Source organism: Canis lupus, chromosome 23 (genome assembly GCF_011100685.1).
Source record: "Canis lupus familiaris isolate Mischka breed German Shepherd chromosome 23, alternate assembly UU_Cfam_GSD_1.0, whole genome shotgun sequence".
NCBI lineage: Eukaryota > Metazoa > Chordata > Mammalia > Carnivora > Canidae > Canis > Canis lupus.
The window spans coordinates 51,337,928-51,360,538 of record NC_049244.1 but is presented as its reverse complement, the minus strand read 5'-3'; the positions used below and the strand labels follow the sequence as shown (position 1 = coordinate 51,360,538).

General features: G+C 41.9%; 1 protein-coding gene across 2 annotated transcripts in view; it reads left to right on the top strand.

The window, feature by feature from the left end:
• Positions 1–22,611, top strand: part of VEPH1 (ventricular zone expressed PH domain containing 1) — a 222,558-nt gene that overhangs the window by 197,371 nt on the left and 2,576 nt on the right. For both annotated transcript variants that reach the window (XM_038571298.1, XM_038571299.1), the window contains exon 13: positions 18,307–18,443. In XM_038571298.1, the coding sequence (XP_038427226.1) occupies positions 18,307–18,443 (137 nt within the window). The remainder of the gene's footprint in view (positions 1–18,306; positions 18,444–22,611) is intronic.

Sequence of the window (22,611 nt, the reverse complement as noted above, 5' to 3'; positions counted from 1 at the left end):
GGAAACTGAGGCACAGGAGCAATTTGATTGACTGAAGTCTCACAGGTCACATATTAACAGCAACAGGATTTGAACCCAGTCTGACCGCAGGGCCTGTGCTCTTAACCATCATTCCACCGCCCTGCCTCCTGGTTGCACTTGCTCCAATCTGACCAGTGGAATTAGGTTGATAGTAAGCCTGTCTTCAGGAAGTTGTGCCGCCCTTGGAAATAGGATATCTCATCACTCATTTGCCTTCTGAGCGGACACAGAGATCTCAACACTGACACTGCTCGGGAGCTGCAGTTTCTACCAGGAGAGCAGTGTTAAAACACTGTTGAGCACAAAGCCACTCTGTAGGTGGGTTAACTAGAGAGCCCCAGATGGCACCGCCTGTACCCATTCCCTTCACTTTAGGACTTTGTGCATCTTAAAGATTGCCCGTTGTGGCAAGCCTATTCTCTTTCCAAGAAGTTAAAGCTGAATGGGGGAAAACGTGTGTTTCTTTGGCCAGATGGAAAGGAGAGGGACTCCCGGAGAGACACCAATTAAGATGTATTACCCCACGGAAAAGGTGTGGCTGGAAGAAGCTGGCAGTGAAGGACGGCAGCCTCTGTGAGGCACAGATTGTTGGCTGATTACAGAGTCTGCACAGAGCTGATGTCAGAGTGAACACCCCAATTTTTAAAAAGTTAATTTGAGCAAATAAGGAATTGGGGAATTGAATTCTAAAACTTTCTAAGTAGACCTGATTTCATCTCTGAAAAAGAGCATGAAAGACACGGAGAAGTAAGGCACTGATCGTAGGTGGCTCTCAGAGACCCTTAAGAATTCTCGTTCCAAGTCAACTGAGTCCTTGGTCCAATAAACATTTCATCGTTTCTGGCCAATGGAGGCCTCAGAAAAGGGGCTGGAAGTTAAAAACACAAAGCGTTCCTTTAATATAGGTTTTCTCAAATTCGCTGCCATACACTTGAAAAGAACATTTTGCAATTTGCTCTTTCTTACTTGTGTTTCTCCCAGTTAAATAAAGACTGAGAACACACAGCAATAAAGATTCAAACAAGGCCAAATATTTTATAGCAGAACATATTGGATCAAAACGCGTGGCCCTGAAAACATCAGTGTGCTTAGATTTCTTTGCTCATTTCCTTTTGCTACATGAAAGGGGGTGTGAGTCTGCAAGAAATCCTATTTTAAACTTATTATTTTCACCAAAACCTCTCGATTCCCTGAGAAATTTATGTAGGTTGTTGATCTCTTGTTTTTATAGAAGCGTATAGATCATATATTTCACGAAAGTGAAAGGTCCAACGTAATACTCCTGACATATATTATTCATGGAGGTGATGTTTGCATTCGTGTTCTTAAATTTTGAGTTTAAAGATGAACAAGACATAGAAATAAATATTCTATCGTTTGGTTATGCACAGCAAGCATAGTACCTGCCTCCCACTTTTCATTTACGTGATATATGCTTGTTGCATTGGTTGAATGTCTTCTACAGGCTGAGGCTTGGGATAAAATATGAGGAAGGTGCAGTATCCCTGCTCTGAAAGGCTTCATAATCCAGTTAGGGCCAGAAGGCCTATATGGAAAAAGTCTAGCGCACACCCTGTGTGTTTATAGCATGCAATGAATACTTGCTGAGTGAGTGAATGAATGAATAATATTTGGGAATGGCAAAATCAAATATACCTCGAATGTTACAATAAGATGTTTCAAGAGTGTGATTATGTATTAATAAAATCAAATATATCACTGCACCATACCCAGGGCATTGTGAATCTGGCAAGTGGAGGTTGGTGCTTCTTTCCTCCTTGAGAGAAGTCACCGTATATAAAACAAATGGCTCCCTTCCTAACTTAGCACCTGACATAGATGCCTGAGACTTGTTACCATTCTGGGTTTAATCAGTGCCCCCATAGGGTCCCGAGGCCCCTCACAGGGTTCAGCCTCGGAGAGGAGGGATGTAAAGCAGTAGGATTGGAGTCTAAGACAAAAGAAATTTTATTTTATTTTATTTTATTTTGTCAATTTTTTAATAAATTTATTCTCTATTGGTGTTCAATTTGCGAACATATAGAGTAACACCCAGTGCTCATCAAGTGCCCCCCTCAGTGCCCATCACCCAGTCACCCCCACCCCCCGCCCACCTCCGTTTCTACCATGCCTAGTTCGTTAAAAGAAATTTTAAAAACTGGATTTGGATGGGGTTTTTTTTTTTTTTGACAATTGCTGTCAAGTATTCATTGTTCCAATATAAAACAAAAAGGACCGTTCAACATCTCCATAAATGAGGAATAAAACAAGTCATTTAGAAAACTTCAGTTAGCCATCAGGAAAGACATCTTAAAATATAAATCCTCCCCCCCCCCAAAAAAAAATATATATATAAATCCTTCCCAACAGTGTGTACGCTTAACCGTGGGACTCATCTAGAAACCGACAGCAAATCATGCGGCTTGCAAGGTCGCCTAAGTATATCCCCTTCGTTAGATCAAAGCCTTATCGCCCACTAACACCCCCCTCAACCTACAGAAATTCTCGGACATTTAATATCTAGGAGTCAGGAAAATACGCTTTGAATCCAATTAGGTACAGCCGAACTCCGAGGAAAATGAGCGCCGGAGGGTCTAACGTCCTGGAATGACTATCATTGCTGTCGTTTATCGTGCTATGAGCTGAGCACTATTCTCATCATTGTTGACTCCATCTTACAGATGAGGAGACCGAAACACAGAGGTTAAGTAATTGTCCCAAGGTCACACTGCTATCAGGTGGTAGAACCCAGATTTAATGCAGATTAATTCCTGAGCCTGAAAGTTCAACCCCTTGGGCACATCCAAATTAAGGACAGAGAGTATTGGGAACGCCACGAACCCTTATTCCGTGATGTTAGAACACCCGCCTCCCTGATGACTTATTCTACTTAAAAAAAAGAACAGGGGCTTTGGTATGACAATGGGTGGGAAATGGTCACATGAGGGAAATGGGTCTAGTGGAAGCTCTTTCCAGTCCTTCCAATTGCTGATTCCGTTTCTGATCATCGTTTCATGAAAGCACAGAGAAGGAGATTAGCACATCCCTGACATATCTCAAGAATCCTCTGGGAGTTGCTGGCGGCGTTTGTGGCCAATCCCCTTACTCCACATGAATGAGAGAATAGAGATTGAGCAAGTGGGTGGAACAGAACAGAACTTACTTCTGGAAAATGAAGCAAAAGCCCTTTATCAGTTGGCCTCATGTCTTGGAGCTGCGAGCGCACGTGTCACAGTAACAGTTAGTCAGCTGGGCCATCCTGGGACACGTCCGGCTTTCTGTGAAGTCACATTTGTTAAAAGGAGGAAGAACTAGGTCGTGACTTTCACTTATTTCCTGAGACACGTGGGATGCCTTTGCTCTTACACCCTACAGAAAAATAACTCGGAGACCTCTCAGTTTTGGCACCGGGTCCTCCTCTAGGACTTGGCGGCCCCCAGTGTGATTGTGCTCTTAGTCACTAGGTATCTAGATGCTGAGCGTGACTGCCAGGGAGGAGGTCTCCTTAGGGTATGAAAGAAACTGAGTGCATTTTTTTTTCCAGACAACCTTCGATCAGGATCCCTCTTTAGAACCTGATTTCAGATCTTTGTGCTCTAAAGCGCGCCGTCCGCTAGGTCACACGGGCAGGCAGAGGTGGCTTCAAAATGACAGCATGGGAAGAAAGGACTCTGGAAGGAGATTGGCTTCACACGCTGCTAGGTGACTGGTCGCAGCCGCCGGGGTGCTCCTCGCTGGACACTCCCGGAGGGGGCTCCACGGCCTTCCACTCCAGACGCCAACGTGCGAGTGGCTCAGTGACCTCTGAGGACCCGAGCCGTAGGCGGCAAATAGCGTCGTGAGTCCACTGATATGAAACTTTCCATTGAATTTCATGGTCAGCTCGCACACTACTTTGGAGGTGATGAAAGGAAAAGCCCATTTGGGGTGTCTTGTGAGGCCTTCCCTCCTCCTACACATGTCAGGACATTGTCTTACGTGCTCAGGGTTGTTAGAGTCCCAAGAGCAGTGCAGTGCTTGTGTAGGAAAACGTCACCCTTGCACACTCACCTCCTGTTGGTGACCACCGACTGTGCACTCCTTATATAAGAGCGACCCCCAGCTTGTTGCTCAGACGTACGTTCTATTCCCTAATGACATGTCGGTTGACTCAGATAAAGTATTATCCTGAAATCTTTTTCCTTCTCCCCCTTCTTCCCATTTTTCTATTTTGCGCCTTCCTGGCGTGGCCATGCCTCTCTTTTGTACACCTGCCCGCACACTCCCCCCTCTCTCTCACAAAGCTCGCACGCTGGGACACACAGACGCAGCCCCCCACCCCAGGTAATAAATGGACTATTGAGTAACTCGTGGATAGTGTAGGTGACAGGATGACTATGAGACACACAAGATTTGAAGTGCGACTTTAGCGTCTAATACTTTCTCAGAATTAAATACACCCTGAACTTAAACCTACATAACAACTTCTGCAAAGTAAATGTCTGTAAGAAGAAAATGTTGCTGTGGACAGGATTTTCACATACTCAATTTTAATAAGTATTTTTTTAAGATTTTTTATTTATTTATTCATGAGAGAGAGAGAGAGAGAGAGAGAGGCAGAGACACAGGCAGAGGGAGGAGCAGGCTCCATGCAGGGAGCCCGACGTGGGACTCGATCCCGGGACCCCAGGATCACACCCCGGGCTGAAGGCGGCGCTAAACCACTGAGCCACTGGGGCTGCCCAACATACTCGATTTTAATATCTTACTAAAAGGTTGCGATTCACACAGAGTCCATAGGAAACTCGCTAGTAACACGGGAGCCTCCACGGGAAAGAAGCTGAGGTCAGTAAGCTAGCACCCCTCAGGGGTTCATTTCTATTCTGCGTCTCCCGTCACTTTCCTCATCCTTCTGCCTTTTCATATTGGGTCAACAATCTTATCTTGAAATAGGATAAAAGTGTCCGATAGACCTTACACTTGCCGCCAAGCATTAGTCACCCTGTGGTTCTCCACCAGTGAATCATCGGGCGTGGAAATGTGTCCTTTTCCACGTGGAGAACAAGCTGAGTCAAGCCAATCTGCGGGGGAGGAGGAGAAGCACCCTTTCCAAAGGCAGACGAGATGAGCAAATCCATCTCTTACCACTCTGCAGGCTTACGATCACATTGATTTAAGAAATTCTTATGTCGTTCTAAAATAAAGCACTTAATATATTTCAAAAGAGCTCCAGTCATCACCTGCCAGAGTAACCCCCTTTATTTACCTACTTAAATACATTAGGAAAGAAATCTGTGTTTCTGCTACAAACTCACCTCTGTGGATGACATACATGTGCTCTTAGCAGCCACAAAGAATAAAGTCATCAAGTGTCTCAAGAGAGGGCTAGTATTTTGCGTAGGATCTCATCCTTCCCCCTTCTCCTATAGATCCTATAGATTACCCTTTCTTCCCTGTTCTGTTTCTTCCTCCGAACTGAATTGTCCTATTGGCTTTTTTTTAAGACTTATTTTTTAAGACTTATTTTTTTTAAACAAATTCTTTTTTTTTTTTTAAGATTTTATTTATTCATGAAAGACACACACAGAGAGAGAGAGAGAGAGACAGAGAAGCAGGCTCCATGCAGGAAGCCCGATGTGGGACTCAATCCCAGGACTCCAGGATCACGTCCTGGGCCAAAGGGGGCGCTAAACCGCTGAGCCACCCAGGGATCCCTTCTTTTGTTTAAACTCAATTAAAATATAGTGTATCATTAGTTTCAGATGTAGAGTTCAGTTATTCATCCATTGCATACAACACCCAGTGCTCATCACATCACATGCCCTCCGCAATGCCCTTCACGCAGTTACCCCATCCTCCCACTCCCCTCCCCTCCAGCACCCCTCACTGTGTTGACGGTTGAGTGTCTTATACTTTGTCTCCCTCTCTGATTTAAACTTATTTTATTTTTCCCTCCCTTGCCCTGTGGTCCTGTTTTGTTTCTTAATTTACATATATGAGTGAGATCATACGATAATTGTCTTTCTCTGATTGACTTATTTCGCTTAGCGTAATACCATCCGGTTCCATCCACGTCAGTGTGAATGGTAGGATTTCATCCTTTCCATGGCTGAGTAACATTCCATTGTACATAGACCACTGCTCTATCCATTCATCTGTCGATGGGCCTCTGGGCTCTTTCCATAGTTTGGCTACTATGGACATTGCTGCTCTAAATATTTAGGTACAGATGCCCCTTTGGTTCACTATGTTTGTAACCTTTAGATAAATATGCAATAGTGCAATTTCTGGGTCGTAGGGCAGCTCTATTTTTAGCTTTTTGAGGAACCTCCATGCTCTTTTCCAGAGTGGCTGCAGCAGTTTGCATTTCCATCCACAGTGGGAGAGGGTTCCCCCTGTCTCTACATCTTCGCCAACGTCTTTTGTTTCCTGTCCTGTTAATTTTAGTCTTTCTGACTGATGTGAAGTGATGTCTCATTGTAGTTTTGATTCGTATTTCCCTGATGACAGGCGATTTTGAGCACTTTTTCATGTGCTTGTTGGCCACGTGTAGGTCTTCTTTGGAGAAATGTCTGTTTATATCTTCTGCCCATTTCTTGACTGGATTGTTTGTACTTGGGTGTTGAGTTTGATATGTTCTTTATAGATCTTGGATACTAGCCCTTTATCTGTTAAGACATTTGCAAAAATTTTCTACCACTCTGTAGGTTGTATTTTGTTTTCTTTTTCAACTATATCCTTTGCTGTACAAAAGCTTCTTATCTTGATGAACTACCAAGTTCATTTTTGCTTTTGTCTCACTTGCCTTTGGAGACGTGTCTAGCAAGAAGTTGCTGCAGCCAAGGTCGAAGAGGTCACTGTCTATGTTCTCCTCTAGGATTTTGATGGATTCCTGTCTCACATTTAGGTCTTTCATGCGTTTTGAGTTTATCTTTGTGTGTGATGTAAGAAAATGGTCCAGTTTCATTCTTCTGCATATGGCTGTCCTATCGTCCCAACATCCTTTATTGAAGTGACTGTCTTTTTTCCATTCGATATTCTCTCCTGCTTTGTCAAAGATTAGTTGACCATTGGGTCCATTTCTGGGTTCTCTATTCTGCTCATTGACCTGTGTGTCTGTTTTTGTGCCAGTACCACACTGTCCTGATGACCACAGCTTTGTAATAGAGCTTAAAGCCCTGCATTGTGATGCCACTAGATTTGGCTTTCTTTTTCAACATTCCTCTGGCTATTCAGGGTCTTTTCTGGTTCTATACAAATTTTAGGATTACTTGTTCCAGCTCTGTGAAAAAAGTCTATGGTACTTTGATGGGGATTGCACTGAATGTGTTGATTGCCCTGGGGAGCATAGACATTTTAACAATATTTATTCTTACAACCCATGAGCATGAAATATTTTCGCATCTCTTTGTGTCTTCCTCAATTTCTTGCATCAGTGTTCCTTAGTTTTCATAGTGTAGATCCTTTACCTCTTTGGTTAGGTTTATTCCTAGGTATCATACAGGTTTTGATGCGATTATACTTGGGATCAATTCCTTGATTTCTCTTTCTTCAGTCTCATTGTCGGTGACTAGAAATGCAACTGATTTCTGTGCACTAATTTCATTTCCTGCCACATTGATGAATTGCTATATGAGATCTAGCAATTTTTTGGTGGAGTCTCTTGGATTTTCCACATCAAATATCTTGTCATCTGTGAAGAGTGAGAGTTTGACTTCTTCTTTGCCAGTTTGGATGGCTTTTATTTCTTTTCATTGTCGATAGCTGAGACTAGGACTTCTAGTACTATGTGAACAACAGTGGTGAGAGTGGACATCCCTGTCATGTTCCTGATGTGAGGGGAAGAGCTTTAAGTTTCCACACACACACACACACACACACACACACACACACACACACTGAGAATGATATTCTTTTTGGGCTTTCCCTAGATGGCTTTTATGATATTGAGGTATGTTCCCTCTATCCCTACGTTGTGGAGAATTTTAATCAAGAAAGGATGCTGTACTTTGTCAAATGCTTTTTCTCCATCAGTTGAGGGATCATATGGTTCTTGTCCTTTCTTCGATTAATGTGATCTATCACATTGATTGATATGTGGACATTGAACCATCCTTGCATCCCAGGAATGAATCCCACTTGTTGTGGTGAATAATCCTTTTGATGTACTGTTGGACCCTATTAGCTAGTGTCTTGGCAAGAATTTTTGCGTCCATATTCATCAGGGATATTGATCTGTAATTCTGCTCTTCACTGGGATCTTTGTCTGGTTTGGGAATCAAGGTAATGCTGGCCTCATAGAGCCAATTTGGAAGTTTTCTTTCCATTCTCTTCAGAAGAATAGGTGTTAATTCTTCTTTAAATGTTTGGTAGAATTGCCCTGAAAGGAAATTGAAGCAGTAATCAAAAAACTTCCAACAAACAAGAGTCCAGGGCCAGGTGGCTGCCATTGGCTTTCACTCAGGGAAAGTGCCTTACACTCTCCTTTTCTCCACCTGCTGCCCTGCCTCTTGCCTCCTCTAAGACAAAAGGAAGTGTCAGTGCTCACTCTGTATATCTTTGCCTCTTTCTCCTCCTGACCAGACCTGCTCTAAGCTGCCTTCTAAATCCTTTGTCCCTGTGCTCTCTGGAGTCAGGCAGGTTCAGGCAGGTAAGTCTCGCATGTACTGTGTGCTTCAATCCTTGCTTTATGGACTTTGAGCAGCATTGAGTTCTGCTGACCAGTTCCTCCTCCTTCCAGCATTTTCCCTTTTTAACTGTGTGATGCAGCACTCTGGTCTCCCTCCTACTCTCCAAATAGTCCTTTCAACCCGCTTTCCAGGCTGCCTTCCTCCATCCAGACTCTCATTGCCGAGACCCCTCTCCTTTTCACCATACAACCTCTCCCCAGTCAATCTTCACCAGGTCCACAGCTTCAACAGCCCCTTCTCTGTGACAGCTTCTAAATGTGTATCTGCGGTGCTTGCCACTCCTCCCACCTCTGGATTTGCATCTCCCATCACTTACTTGGCTGCCTCAAAAGCATCTCAGGCTCATTTCATTTCAAATGATTGTCCCTCCCTCGCCCCTGAAAAAGACTAAGTTGTCTTCCAGCATTCTCTTCATGAGTAAACACATCAATCATTCCACTGTAGCAGTCAGAGACCCACTGCCCTCTCCCTACCTCCACCCAGCCCCTCACTTAGCATTGTGGATTTGACCTTCTCAATGGCTCTCAACCCTGTCTCTCTCTCTCCATCACATAGAGCAAGATACCATCACCTCTTCCCTAAAATAATGGAAAAAGCCTCCTAAATGAGCTACTCAACCCTGCCAGCTGGCCTCCCATGATGCAACAAGAACAATCTCCTCAAAACACAACTCTGATGATCCTACTCCCCTGCATGAAACCTTAAAACAGCTTCCCACAGGTCTTAGTTTAAAGACCAGACTGTAACATGCCCCTCACAGCCTCACATGGTCTCTCCCATCCTCTGCAGCAGCATCTTGTCCCATATGTCATCTATTCTCTCTCTCCGCTAAGGCTAGGAGGATCTTCTTTCAGTTTCCCATACACACCTTGCTTCTTCCTGCCACTGGGTTTTTGTACGGAGTGCAGTTTCTCCTCTGTTCATCTGGTTAATAGAGATTTTAGCTTTTCCCATTACAATTCAAATTCACCACCATGGGGAAGCCTTCTGTGACCTCCATGATAACAAGGGTCTTCAAAACCTTCAAAGCCTTCTTCTCATGACAATCGTTACACCTGCTGTCTTGTTTTTTGTTTTTGGTTTTGTTTTCTACATGTGGTTATTTGATTAATGTCTATTTCCTCTGGTAAATAGTAAATTATACGAAGGGAGCCCTCCTCATCCATCCACCTTCAGCCCCTAGCACACAATGCTCAATAAATATTTGTCAAATAAGTGAACATCCAAAGTTTGTATCTTCTCAGAGAATTTTCAGTAAAATTTTTCTCAGGCAAATGATGACAAAAAACAAATTAATGAATTCACAGTGTTTCATTTTAAGAGACAGATAATTCGTATTATAACATTTCTGGTGTAATTTTTGTGCCAAACATATTCTTTTGAATTAACAGTATCTTCCTAAATAAGTTCTTTTCAAAGTAATATGAGAGCACAGAGAGAGATGGCATACATGTATACGTGTTACAGATCAAGTTTCCAATGTAGACATTGTAAGACTTCTATTTATTACCAAAAAGTTGGAACCACAACAGATGGAACTTGTGTTAAATCATTCCACAAAAGCATTGTAGAGAACACCTTAGGATGTTCCAATACAGCAGCAATGTACAGGAAGCTGGGATGATGGCTAGGATGTGTTCAAGTTGAACAATGCTAACAAGCTGACAAGTATGTCAGATGGATTTTTCCCTCTGCAAGGGAAGCAGCTCCACAGTCCACAGGGGAGTGAGAAAGCCCTCAACATTTACAAGCGTGTAAATCCAACTCTGCCAGCAAGAGCCATCCATGAGCTCGTATTAACGGAATGGCAGTGTGAGCCCAACATAAGAAATGTGTCTGGAACCCTTCCTCATTCAAAATTCCATCCTAAAATTGAGCGATTATCTTCATTCACTTCCACTGTCCCTGATCTTTTCCCATTGGCCCCTACTAGTCATTACTGGGCAAGTCCAGGCCAGTCTTCCTTGATAGCTGCCATAAAGGCACAAAGGTGATCGTGCTTGCTGCGCAAAACTACTGAACAGGTTACCTTCTTAGCAAGTAGCTGATACAATAGTAAGCCAAATTCCACGAATATTGATTCTGAGCATTTTTTCCGTTAACGCTATTGATTTAAGCCAAGGATGTGCCTGCTACCTCATACTGCTATCCTGTTTTTTAATTTCACGGAAAGGTTATACCAATTTTCTTCCCATTTTTGGTTTTGCAGTTTAACTGTTTTGTGTATTATGTGACCTGTTACTGTCATTTGCCATGAGGCTTCTTTCATTTCCTAAGTTCTTGGGCTACAGGAGAGTCACCTAGGGATCTTATTAAAAATGTAAGGTCCCTCACCCCACCCTAAAAATATGATTCAAAAGGTTTGGGCGGTACCTTGGAAGGTGCATTTCAACAAACCAGCAAGTAACTCCAATGTAGGTGGCCCTCAGAACAGTCTGGAAAACACTGTTCTACGGGCTTATAAAATAGCAGTTCTGAGGCTTCTGTAGATCAACATTTCCATGACTGATAGAGAAGCCTAGAAAGCATACTACGTTTTGACAGGTATAAAATTATTGAGGAGGGAAGCCATTCAGTTAAATGTGGAAGTGTGCTCAAAGGGCTGCTGTCAAATTGAGTTTGTCTGTCCTATTCTGGACCCTCGGCATCTTGAAGGATGTTTCAAAACCTATGCTGGATTGTACCTCCTGCTTCATCTACTACAGATAAAGAAATATGGCACTCTAAAATAACGCCTAGATGTTCATTAGAAACATACCATTCGTGATGATCCTTAGTGATTTCAAAAACCACAGACACTCAGTTTACTAAATGTGACTCCTATAACCTCCTCATTTAATGCTTCTATCCTTCTTTAAGCATTTCCTCTATAATTAGAGTTGCCTTTATTAGAACTGACACATTACAAAAAATAGGTAAAACTGTGGAAGGGAATTCAAGTAAATCTCAGTGCACACAAAGAAATTCCCCACAGACTGTATAGGAGTTATAATTCCCAGAAGCAGTAATTTCAAGGGAAATTTTTTTAAAAATGCATTTTCTCTGTTCTTTTTCAGAAAACTAAGTATTTGACATTTATATATTTTTTTTCTTCCAGAATATGCCTTCTTTTGTAGGTATATGTATCTTTAACAATCAGGAAAGAATATCTAAGAACTCAAATATCACAAATGAAATTCATGGCAGTCTCCATTATGGGTTATTCATGCACAGCGCAATGTTTTCGAGACAAAAGTTACATAATCCAAAAAACACACAGTATCAGGGAGTTCTGAGTCTCTGAGTCTGGATGGAAGTCACTGTGCAATGTGAATAGTAGTTATATGGGGGTTACCATCTACCATCATAAAAACAAGCAGGAAGTCTGGAAGAAAGGGGAGCATCCTCAGATGGTGTGGAAACCACTCCCAATGCAGCCCAATCCATACTGGATTGGCTTGAAAATGGCAGTATTAGTGAATAAATTAATTTGTCACACAAAAACAGGAGAGTTCACCTCCCTTTTGAGACTCTTTGAAATCCCCCTCACACCTTAAGTTCAAAGCCTGAAGTCCTTGAACCTTAAAGGTGTTCACTGCCTCACCCTGAATTCTCTCATTATTCCAACATCTTCATGTGGATTTCACTACATTCCTGATTTGGGGGGATGGAGGCAGGTTTTATCCTGGAGCCATTAGGATATGGGATTTATAAGAACCATCTGTTCATCATCACAGTAAAAGGATGATGAGCATCATTTTATGTTGATGATGATATCATGGTCATGATGATAGTAGCTACTATTTATTGATCCCCTTACAATATACCAGCCATTTGGTTAAGCAAGGCCACTGTGAACTTAATGGCATTTTCATGTGTCTTTATTTATTATGGTGGATGAAATCCACTTGGGGGTGTTTGACTTGAACAGCAAAATACAAGCTGAATTTCAGCCTCTACTCATGACCTTGACTGAGTGCTCCTGTGCAGTGGCCAACTGCACAGCCATTCATGGTGGCCTTGGTGTTAAGCGTGACAACCCTAGAGAAGATAAACCTGAAGCTCAGTGGAGTAACTTGCGCAAGACCTGTCAGTTGTTAAGTAGCAGATTCTGGACTCCAGTTGAGGTCTGGCTTCAAAACCACTGCCCTCATCTCATAAACTATAGGCCTATACCAGAGAAAGTTGCTGGCGTAGCCCTGTGTGGCGAGTGAACGTGGCATTCAGCGCACCATGTTTAAATTAAGCGATAAATGACTGAAGACATATTCCGAATTGCAAGAACGCTTAAAACAAGATGGAGACCTTGACTCAAGGAAACTCTAGTGCTCTTGAGATAAAAGTTATGTGACTACAGAAATTATTATTTTTCATTATGTTTCATTGCAAAGCCTGAGATTCCAATTTGCTCAATGTCCAGGACCCTTAAGAATTGGCCTCTCCTCGACTTTCACACCATCTCCGCTCCTCCAAGTCCCATCTCATAGAATGAATTAGTTTCTAGAATGCATTGCACAACCCGTCTCTAAGCTGCGGCCCTTTGCCTATGGTTTTTGTTTTTGTTCTTGTTTGTTTGTTTGTTTGTTTTTTCAGTATGCCTCTTCTCCCTTCATGTTCATCACCGTTACTTGTTCTTCAGAATTCAGCTCAGATACATTTACTCCAGGAAGCTCTCCTGCCTCCTCTGCCCAGTTAAGAAGTGTCCCAGTCTCCCTTACCTCCGGCTTTCGGTTACAGCTGACCACTAGGACAAAGGCAGGAGATCAGAGGGAGGGAGCAGAGTGGGGTTGGGTCATTTCTTCCCAGATTCCCCTCCCCTTGGTTGCTGCAGGTTGACTGTGCCCTATGCCCAGGGCCACAGCTCCTGTGAGTCGGTGTTCTGCCCACAGCTTTCCCTCTGGGTCCTCACTGCTCTCTCCCCTTTCCTCTTCATGCAGAGGCGTGTTAGGTGTCCCTGTGGCTCCTGGCCCAGAGCACGAGGGTGCTTTTCCTACACCTTGCTCACATCTGTGTAAATAGTCCCTTTATTAACTCCCCTCAATTACCCAGCGTGAAGTGTCCTCTGTTTCCTGCTGAGACTCTGTGATACGTAACTGATCCCATCTGGGGCCCCGGGGGGCTTCGTGCCTGTGCCAGCAGGACCTTCACAGGTTCTGGGCTCCTGCTTAGTCCTTAAGAAAAGCAAAGTCCTTTCTAGTGAGTCTTCAAAAGGACCTACAACTGAAGTCCAATATGACCTCCCCATGACAGTTTGTTACCCAGTCTCTTTCCTGGATCTTACACCAAGAAAACCTTGAATTGCCTTCATACCCTCAGTCCTCATGGCTTTGTCCCAGGGCAAGTGCTTTATAAACTTGCTTCTGAGCTCATGGATTTTTTTCAGATTCTTTACGTTCTTTTCTTTTCACGAGCTTTCCCTTACACACACCCCTTGTACCTCTGCCCTTTTCCCTCTTCCTAAATACCCTTTTTCTCTTCCTTAGCACAGGCCCAGTCCCCATGTCACCTCCTCCCAGCCAGAAGTAGAATTTCCTTTCTTTGAGTATCGTAGTGCTTGGCTTTTACTTCTCCGGTGGCACTTGCCAAACTCCACATTGAGCTGTGTAATTTGTAAAAATACTTTACCTCACCTGCAAGATGATAAATTCAAGCTCCCTCTGAACTGGACATTGTCACCCGCTCAGATCCAAGCACAGTGCCTTTCAGCTTATCTGTGCTCAGGAGTATGTGCGGGGGTGGCTGGATGGTTGGCGGATGAACAGAGGACTATTCTTTACTGCTTTGCTCTCCCTGCCGAGGGGCTTCTCAACTTTGAGGTCTCTGCCTGGTACTATTTCGCTCTTACCAACATCACACTGAGTCAGATTAATGCCTTCAAAGTTCATTTTTTATTGACATAAATATCTTCAACCCTTGGTGCCCAAAAGAAATACAATTAGTGTATAAACATTTGTATTAACACTCAGAAAGACTTCTAAGTTGGTAAGCACGCTAACAGTTTGGGTTCCAATTGCACGAGGGAATTCAGTTTAATTTTCCATAGCTTTTCAGCTAACTGACGAAGAGAAGAACAGATCTGGGTTGGCAGAGAATGTCTTAGCCCAATGGTGGCCCTTCAATGAACTAATGCATTAGTTGGCGAGTGAGAAAAGATTTGCACATCCTGCATGTGTTACATAGTTTCAGGCACGTGATTATTCTCTCAGTCTCATTCCACATATGCTATTTTTCAAATAGGATATGATCATTCTTGGAAAGAATTAATTCCTCGTTTTGATCATGAAGATAGTGTTATCATGAGAACTATTGCTGATAAGGACATGATACGGGCAGTAGACCTATTAAACTGACACTTGGCCTCTTGTGCACGTGCTAGATATCACTGCAAAATAAAATTAAGATATGGAATAGTAGGTGGAGCGTTTTTAAGTCTCTTTTTTTTTTTAACTTCTGAAACTATTTTTAAATTAATCCCAGAGCTACAAATAGTCTGGCTTTTACAAAACTATCAGAAGCTGACTCCGACCCCTAAATTCAGGCCCTCACACGCAGCTACTTTAAAGTTCTGCTAACATTTCCTTCCTACAGCCCTTTCCGTGGACTTTTTCCCTGGGGTAATTTTGGCTGGGCTATATAATGGAAAGCCTCTGTTCAGCAGAATTTCTCGGCAGTCCTTCATCTTTTTGATCTCCAGTAATCCTATCATTTCGTCTTGAGTCTTTCATGGTCATTATGGTCATTATGTTCGGTCTGTGGGTGTGAGATCCTATCCACTCTGTATCTCAAACAATTCCTTCAACTATTTTGCCAAGTGCTCCTTGAAAACCTTTGTCACATACTCTTCAAGTGCAACATTTGTAAAGTCTTTTTTTTTTTTAAGAGTGAGAGTAAGAGAGAGGGAAAGAGAGAGTGAGCGAGGGGAAGGGCTGAGGGAGAGGGAGAGAGAGAATCTTAAGCAGGGTCCATGCCCAGTGTGTGGAGCCCAGTGAGGGGCTGGATCTCCCAACCCTGAGATCATGACCTGAACCGAAATCAAGAATTAGATGCTTAACCGACTGAGCCACCCAGGTGCCCCAAGTGCAACATTTGGACCTGCCTTGAGGAGAAATACTTGAAGAAAATCCCCTATGTCAGATCCAGAAGGATCCATGGGCTTAAATATTATTTAAGTCAACCATGATTTCTAATCAGCTCAGGTATCATGACTATTTCAAATGCTTCTTTGAGTAAATATAGAAGATTGACACTAGAAAAATGTGCTGTTATGAAGCCATTACGTTCAATCATCTTACCATGAAAACCTTGGCAAGAAAGCAATGGGATTACAAACTATGTGGTAAAGTCTACTAAAAGCAGAGGACGGAGGGGGCCGTAGCGTTTACTTACCCGGTGTCCTCACATAAGTTTCTTAATTTTGACTTTTGATCGCATCATCTTTGCAAAGCAGGTGGGATCTTGCTGATCAGAAAACTATAGTTGAAAGGACTCAAATATAACTCTTCTGAATTCTTATTCAAAAATCCTCGGACATCATAATTAGATTAGCGATTTTTTTTCTGATTTGAAAGCATAAGAAATGGATGTTTTAGGAAAGATTTTAATGTAAGTTTTGGCCTGGGCTTTTCATTGTTTGCTTAGAGTGTGTTTTCCTTTTTTCTTGGATCTCCCTTTGGACCTTCTGTTCTTCCTCTCAGAGGGACTGCTGCCCCTTTCGTGCCTCAAGAGCATGCAGTTAGTAAACACTGAACCCACGGTCCAGGCCAACACTGTGAGGCTGTTCTGGCTCTCTAGGCCACGCAGCACAGGAAAGACAGAGCATCTGTCCTAAGTGCTCTGTCCGAGGTAACCGCTGAGTGTAGAGGCCATACAAAAGGAGCAAGCACCATGTTGATGGGACATTTCAATTTCCAAAGAGCATTACTGTATTAATAGTCTAAATCAGATGATTCCTAATCAGATGATTTCAAGGCAGAGCTCTGAAATAATTTTCTTGAAATTGATAGTCAATATTTCTTGAGTTCCTGCTCTCTCTATGCTCTGCTGTGCACCATGCTCGCCGCCATGAAGCTCCTCCAAAGACAGGAGACTTCTCAACAGTGAAGTCTCAGATTGAAGTTCCCTTCAAACGTCCAGGCTATTTCCTGACAACCTATGTGTGCGGGCACCAACACCCATGTCACTCCCAATTCATTTTCATCATAGCCCTGTCACTATCTAACGGTATATTTGATGTTTGCAGTGTTTAGCCTTATTGGGATTGACAATAGAACATTCCATTGAACATTCATCAGACAGGGGGGAAAAGGGCCAAACTAGCCTTAGTAGAACTTTGTTTATGAAAACTATCCATGCTGTAAATTGCATCATTCTTATCCTGAAAATACTGTCAAGATGGACAAATCCTCCTGGTCTGAAGTAGTCCCTTGACCTGTATTGGAAAAGAGAAACAATAGGATAGCAAGAATGGGTTGTGTTTCTATGGTCAAACAGGCACTGTCTGGATTTCTAAGTGATGGAACACATTTCATTACATTCAAAGCATTATGAAAATTGAACATAATGTATGTAAGTAAATATTGCATAATCCCCAGAAATCAGATGCTCGCCTGTGAATTTGGAGAGTGAATCTTGTGTAGTTGGCAAAATAAATGAAACTCTTCAGTTCAGCATTGTAACTTTTGACTTCTGGCATTGTGACACATCTTCTAATTCCATGATTACACGTTATCGTACACACTCTACCTCACTGTAAAATTAACCTTTTCAGTCAACAAATACAGATTCCCTATGTTCGTCAGGCACTACTATACTAGGTGTCGGGTGATACATCGGTGAACAAAGCAAAAATTTGCCCTTGTAGAGTTTTCAGTTCAAAGGGAAAGACACATGTGAATCAGATAAATACCAATAACTATCTACCAATGATTCTTGATGTAAAAAAAAAAAAAAAAAAAAAAACACACACACAAAAACAAAAAAAAACATGCCAGATGTGATGAGAACATATGGCAGGTGAATCCGCCCTCGTCTGGGATTGGGGAAGTTCTCCTAAAAGAAGCAACATCTAGGTTGACACCTGAAATGATTAGTTGTTGATTGGGCGGAGATGGGCGTATGCAGAATGGAGAGGGAGGACATGTGTTCCCAAGTGGAAATACCACGTTCAAAAGAGTTGGGCTGGCCTTTGCGATGTTATGTCTTCAGGAAAAACACATCTTCAGGGGCATTTCTTCAGCTTTTGCTGCCAAATAGCTAAATATCCTTGATTTATGATTATTTATAGAGCTATACTTCTAAGCAGCTTGTGTGAGCAGTTAATGTGAAACAAAAGAGTTAAGCACAGAAAGTTGAATATCTGGCTACATCTTAAAAGCTGCTAACCAGATGCTCTTTTTTGTGAACTCTATTCCTTTTGAAAATCTCAATGAGGGCTTTCAACGGGTTCCCATCATCATATCTAAATTGTGCATTCCTTTAGGGACAAAAGGGGGAAAGGTTAACCAAATTCATAATTTACTACCGCACTTTCCAAATATACTTTCCTGGGTTCTGGTTTGTTGTATAATTCTGACTTTTGATCGCTTGCCAAACAAATAATGGGAAATAAACGGCTTGATCATTCTCTTACCTTCAACAGTTATAAATCAAGATGGCCAGCCTCTCATAGAAGGAAAACTTAAAGAGAAGCAAGTCCGATGGAAGTTCATCAAGAGGTGGAAAACTCGTTATTTTACACTGGCTGGAAATCAACTTCTGTTTCAAAAAGGAAAGTCTGTAAGTTTCCCCCTTGTCTTTTATACTCGTATTTCTAAGGTCTCCATCTCCACCAACCAGCTAGGCATTTTGTCTCGAGTTAAAACGCCAATAATTTGCCCTTTTCCATTTATAATTTTACAGTGTCGGCGTTTTTTTGCATACGTTCCCTGGACTGTCTATTCTGTTTGGTCTTATGTTAGTCGGTTCACTTTTTCTCTTTGGTTTATTAGGGGAGATCTTTTTAAAAGTTGACTTAAGTTTTAGAAGATGAACTACTGAAGATGAGCTCCTACCAATGAGCTTGACTTGAACAGTGTTTCTTTTGTTTCCTTATAGATCACTCACATAAATTAATAGCGTATGACATTGGCCCTGATTTCCTTTAGAACTAAAGGTTATATCTGGAGGCAGAGACCCAGGGAAGAGAGACAGCAGGCTGGGAGAAAGAAACAAAGGCTGATTTATCTTAAGTACTTCTTGTAGTCAACAAAGGTCAGTTCTGGTTAGGGAAAACCATTATCACCCTTCACTTAATACCCAGATAATAACTAGAATGGGATTCTAAAAGAATTAATAAATATTCATTGAATATCATTTTCAGTCTGAAGTAGGATGCTCAGTAAATATCTGTGCTCTGGATTTTGAGTAGGAAACTTCTGAAATAGCATTCTATTCCAATCAGCAATGCGAAGCTATTCTCTTCTTTTCAAGTCAGTTTTATTTATCATTAAATTCTACTCATTCAGGATCAGAGAGAAAGAAATCTTGACGTACTTCTTGGATATTGTGAATATAATGATAACAGCTTATTGCATGCCACACTGGGTTGCCTGAAAGAATCCTCAGAACTCTCTCTCTCTCTCTCTCTCTTTGTCAAATAAATAAATAAAATCTTCTTTATTTTTTTTAAAGATTTTATTTATTTATTCATGAGAAACAGAGAGACAGAGAGGCAGAGACACAGGCAGAGGGAGAAGCAGGCTCCATGCAGGGAGGCCCGACGTGGGACTCGATCCCGGGACCCCAGGATCATGCCCTGGGCCGAAGGCAGCACTAAACCACTGAGCCACTCGGGCTACCCTAAAATCTTCTTTAAAAAGTGGGGGTGGTGCCTAGGTGGGTCAGTCGGTTAAGCATCTGCCTTCTGCTCAGGTCATGATACCAGGGTCCTGGAATCGAGCCCCACATGAGAGCCTGCTTCTCCCTCTCTCTCTGCCTTCTACTCCCTCTGCTTTGCCTCTCTCTCTCTCTCTCTCTCTCTCTGTCAAATAAACAAAATTTAAAAACCTTCAGAAGAGTCCTTTGAGGTCAGCATTATTGTTATTGCTGCATTACAGACGGGTAAGTCTGGGGTGCCTTTCCCTCCCTCCCTCCCTGCCAGCGAATGGAAGCCTACTCCTCTGGGGGTGGGGGGTGATCCCGGAGGCCCCTTGCACAGTGCACAGTGAGAGCCCTCACTTGCCTGTGTCTTTCCCAGGAGGAGCAGATACCAGGTTGTCTGACCCAAGAAAGCCTTGTAGGATCTGACTTGAGTGGGCAGCGGAGGTACTTTCTGTCTTTATCTTGCTGGTAGGCAGGCCAGGAAGGGCAAGACCTTGGCCTTTGGATTTCTGTCATGTCCCCCCTTTTACAGATATTATTTGAGCCCCAGAATCAGAGCGATGGAGAAAGCATGTGCATATGTACATGTGGTCATCCACTCCTGCACAAAGATGCCCCAAAGAACACGCATACAGCACCCTGCGCTGGCCTCTCTGCCCACTGTGTTCCGCTGGTGGCCTTTAAAACCCAGGGTCTGTCAGTCATTACCAGGTGTCGGTCTTGGTCCTCATCAAAGTTATCTGTGAGATACAAAGGAGCTAAAGGCTCTGACAAGTCTCGCAGGAGATAGCCCACTTAATTTTGGTTAACTAGCATATCTCAAAGTTGTTCCACCATATAGCATTTAACATCATGTAACATCAAGCCCCACCCTACTCCCTTCCCCTTGTGAGGGAGAGACACACACACTGATCAGCTTGACCAAAGATAGAGCCAGTAAGGTAAAAAGGAATAAAACTGGAGTCTGACACAGACAGTATGACATCGGAGCATGTTATTAAATGAGTGTACTGTCCTGCGTCCCATGAACACTTACAATACAGTCAGTGGCAAACCAAACTATGTTTGAATTTAAATAATGAAAGATTTTAAAGTATTTAAAAATCACGATTCACTGAGCACATTCGCACTATATCTTTGGAGTGCTCATTATAAAATTTATTTGAACATTTTACTCAACAGGAACATAGTATATCTGAATTATGACAAATTTTGATCAACACTTCTTTAGTTACTAAAACTTCATGTTAACTTTTTGAATGAAAGAAGTTGGTGATACCTACGCTAAGCTCATGCTACTTTCTTCGTCTGTGGGTATTATCAAATATACAGGTGGACTTTTCTGTGGCTGAAGATCTTTTTGAAGGAGAAGCATAATGGTGTGCTCGATTCAGACCGTGGTGGGAGGTTTAAAGAAACTCTTCTTAGCATAGCTCCACATTGAAGTACTTTTAAAGTATCTAAAAATGACCATCTGAATTTCCTGTTTTTTAAAAGAAATCAGAAATAGAAGTTAAGATACAGTGATTTTTCCGATCCCTTGAGTCAGAGCAGAGTTTGTGCATAAGAATATTTTTCCTGAGCTCAGATAATAACCTTTATACTTCTTGATTCAGAGCTTTTTAAGAAAGCTTAAAGAATAAACTACTTTATAATTGGCTAACTTGTTTGACATCTTTATTGGGAAATAATGGTTTGACATTTCAGAAATGTGATGGAACATGTGGCTCAAATATTGAGAAATAATATAATGCAGTAGAAGGACCACAGCAAATTCCCGCTCACCCCCAGGGACACAGTGACCTAGCAGGGGTCACCAGGCCACCTGAGACTTCGGCCCCATCATAAAGGACCTTTCTGAGGGGGGCACTTGACGGGATGAGCACTGGGTGATATGCTGTATGTTGGCAAATTGAACTCCAATTAAAAAAATAATAATTTAAAAACAATAAATAAATAAATAAATAAATAAATAAATAAATAAATAAACAAACAAACATTAACGACAGAAACTAAAAGTAAAGGACCTTTCTTGTAAATGAGAAAAATGTGCATTTTTAATAAGAACTGAAAGACTACAGAGAATTAGGGTAACTTTTTGTTTTCTTGATCAGTTCCTCCAGGTATCAATGTCTAGTCTCTAATTCAAAGAAATACAAACTTATCACTGACAGATATTTACTTTAGACCAAATTGCGTTAACAAAGTATTATCTAGTACAAGTATCTTCAAACTTTATTCTATTCCCTAAAAGAATTTTGAAAATCTGTGCAATCTCGCAGCATTTTAAGTTTATCCTACGTTTAAGAAGTTGTCCAAATCGTAATTTCTGTTGAACTGAAAATATTATCATTTTATTTTATTTTTTAATTTTTTATTTATTTATGATAGTCACAGAGAGAGAGAGAGAGAGAGAGGCAGAGACACAGGCAGATGGAGAAGCAGGCTCCATGCACCGGGAGCCTGATGTGGGATTCGATCCCGGGTCTCCAGGATCGCTCCCTGGGCCAAAGGCAGGCACCAAACCGCTGCGCCACCCAGGGATCCCAATATTATCATTTTAAAATAAAAAGTTCACACTTCTCCTTCAAATATAACCATTGGAATAACATACCATAGCAATTTGGCACCTACGACCATCCATTTAAAAATATAAACAAATTAGTTCATCTCTTACCGCAGTGTTTACACGGTATCCTTTTTCCTTCAAGTCATATTGTTTCCTACCTGCTCCACAGTATTTTATCCTGATCACCCAATCATTTTTCACTGCAGTAAAATTATCTATATAAATTGAAATTTATTTTAATATTTTGTGACATCAGTCTCTAAGTATTAATATTTTATTATTATATTTTTAAGACTATCACTTCTGAAAAGTCATGAGTATAATACAAAATGTTATAAATGGGTACTAACCATTAAAAAGTGAAATGCTGTTGGAAATGCTCCTCTTAACGAAACAGCTGGGGAGTGGTTGTATTGCTTTGGTTGAAAGACGCTTCCCCAGCAACAGTATTTTCAATTGCTTTTCTCACTTGTTTGATCCTCCTGAGATTTTTCCAAGTTGGATGATAGACCATGG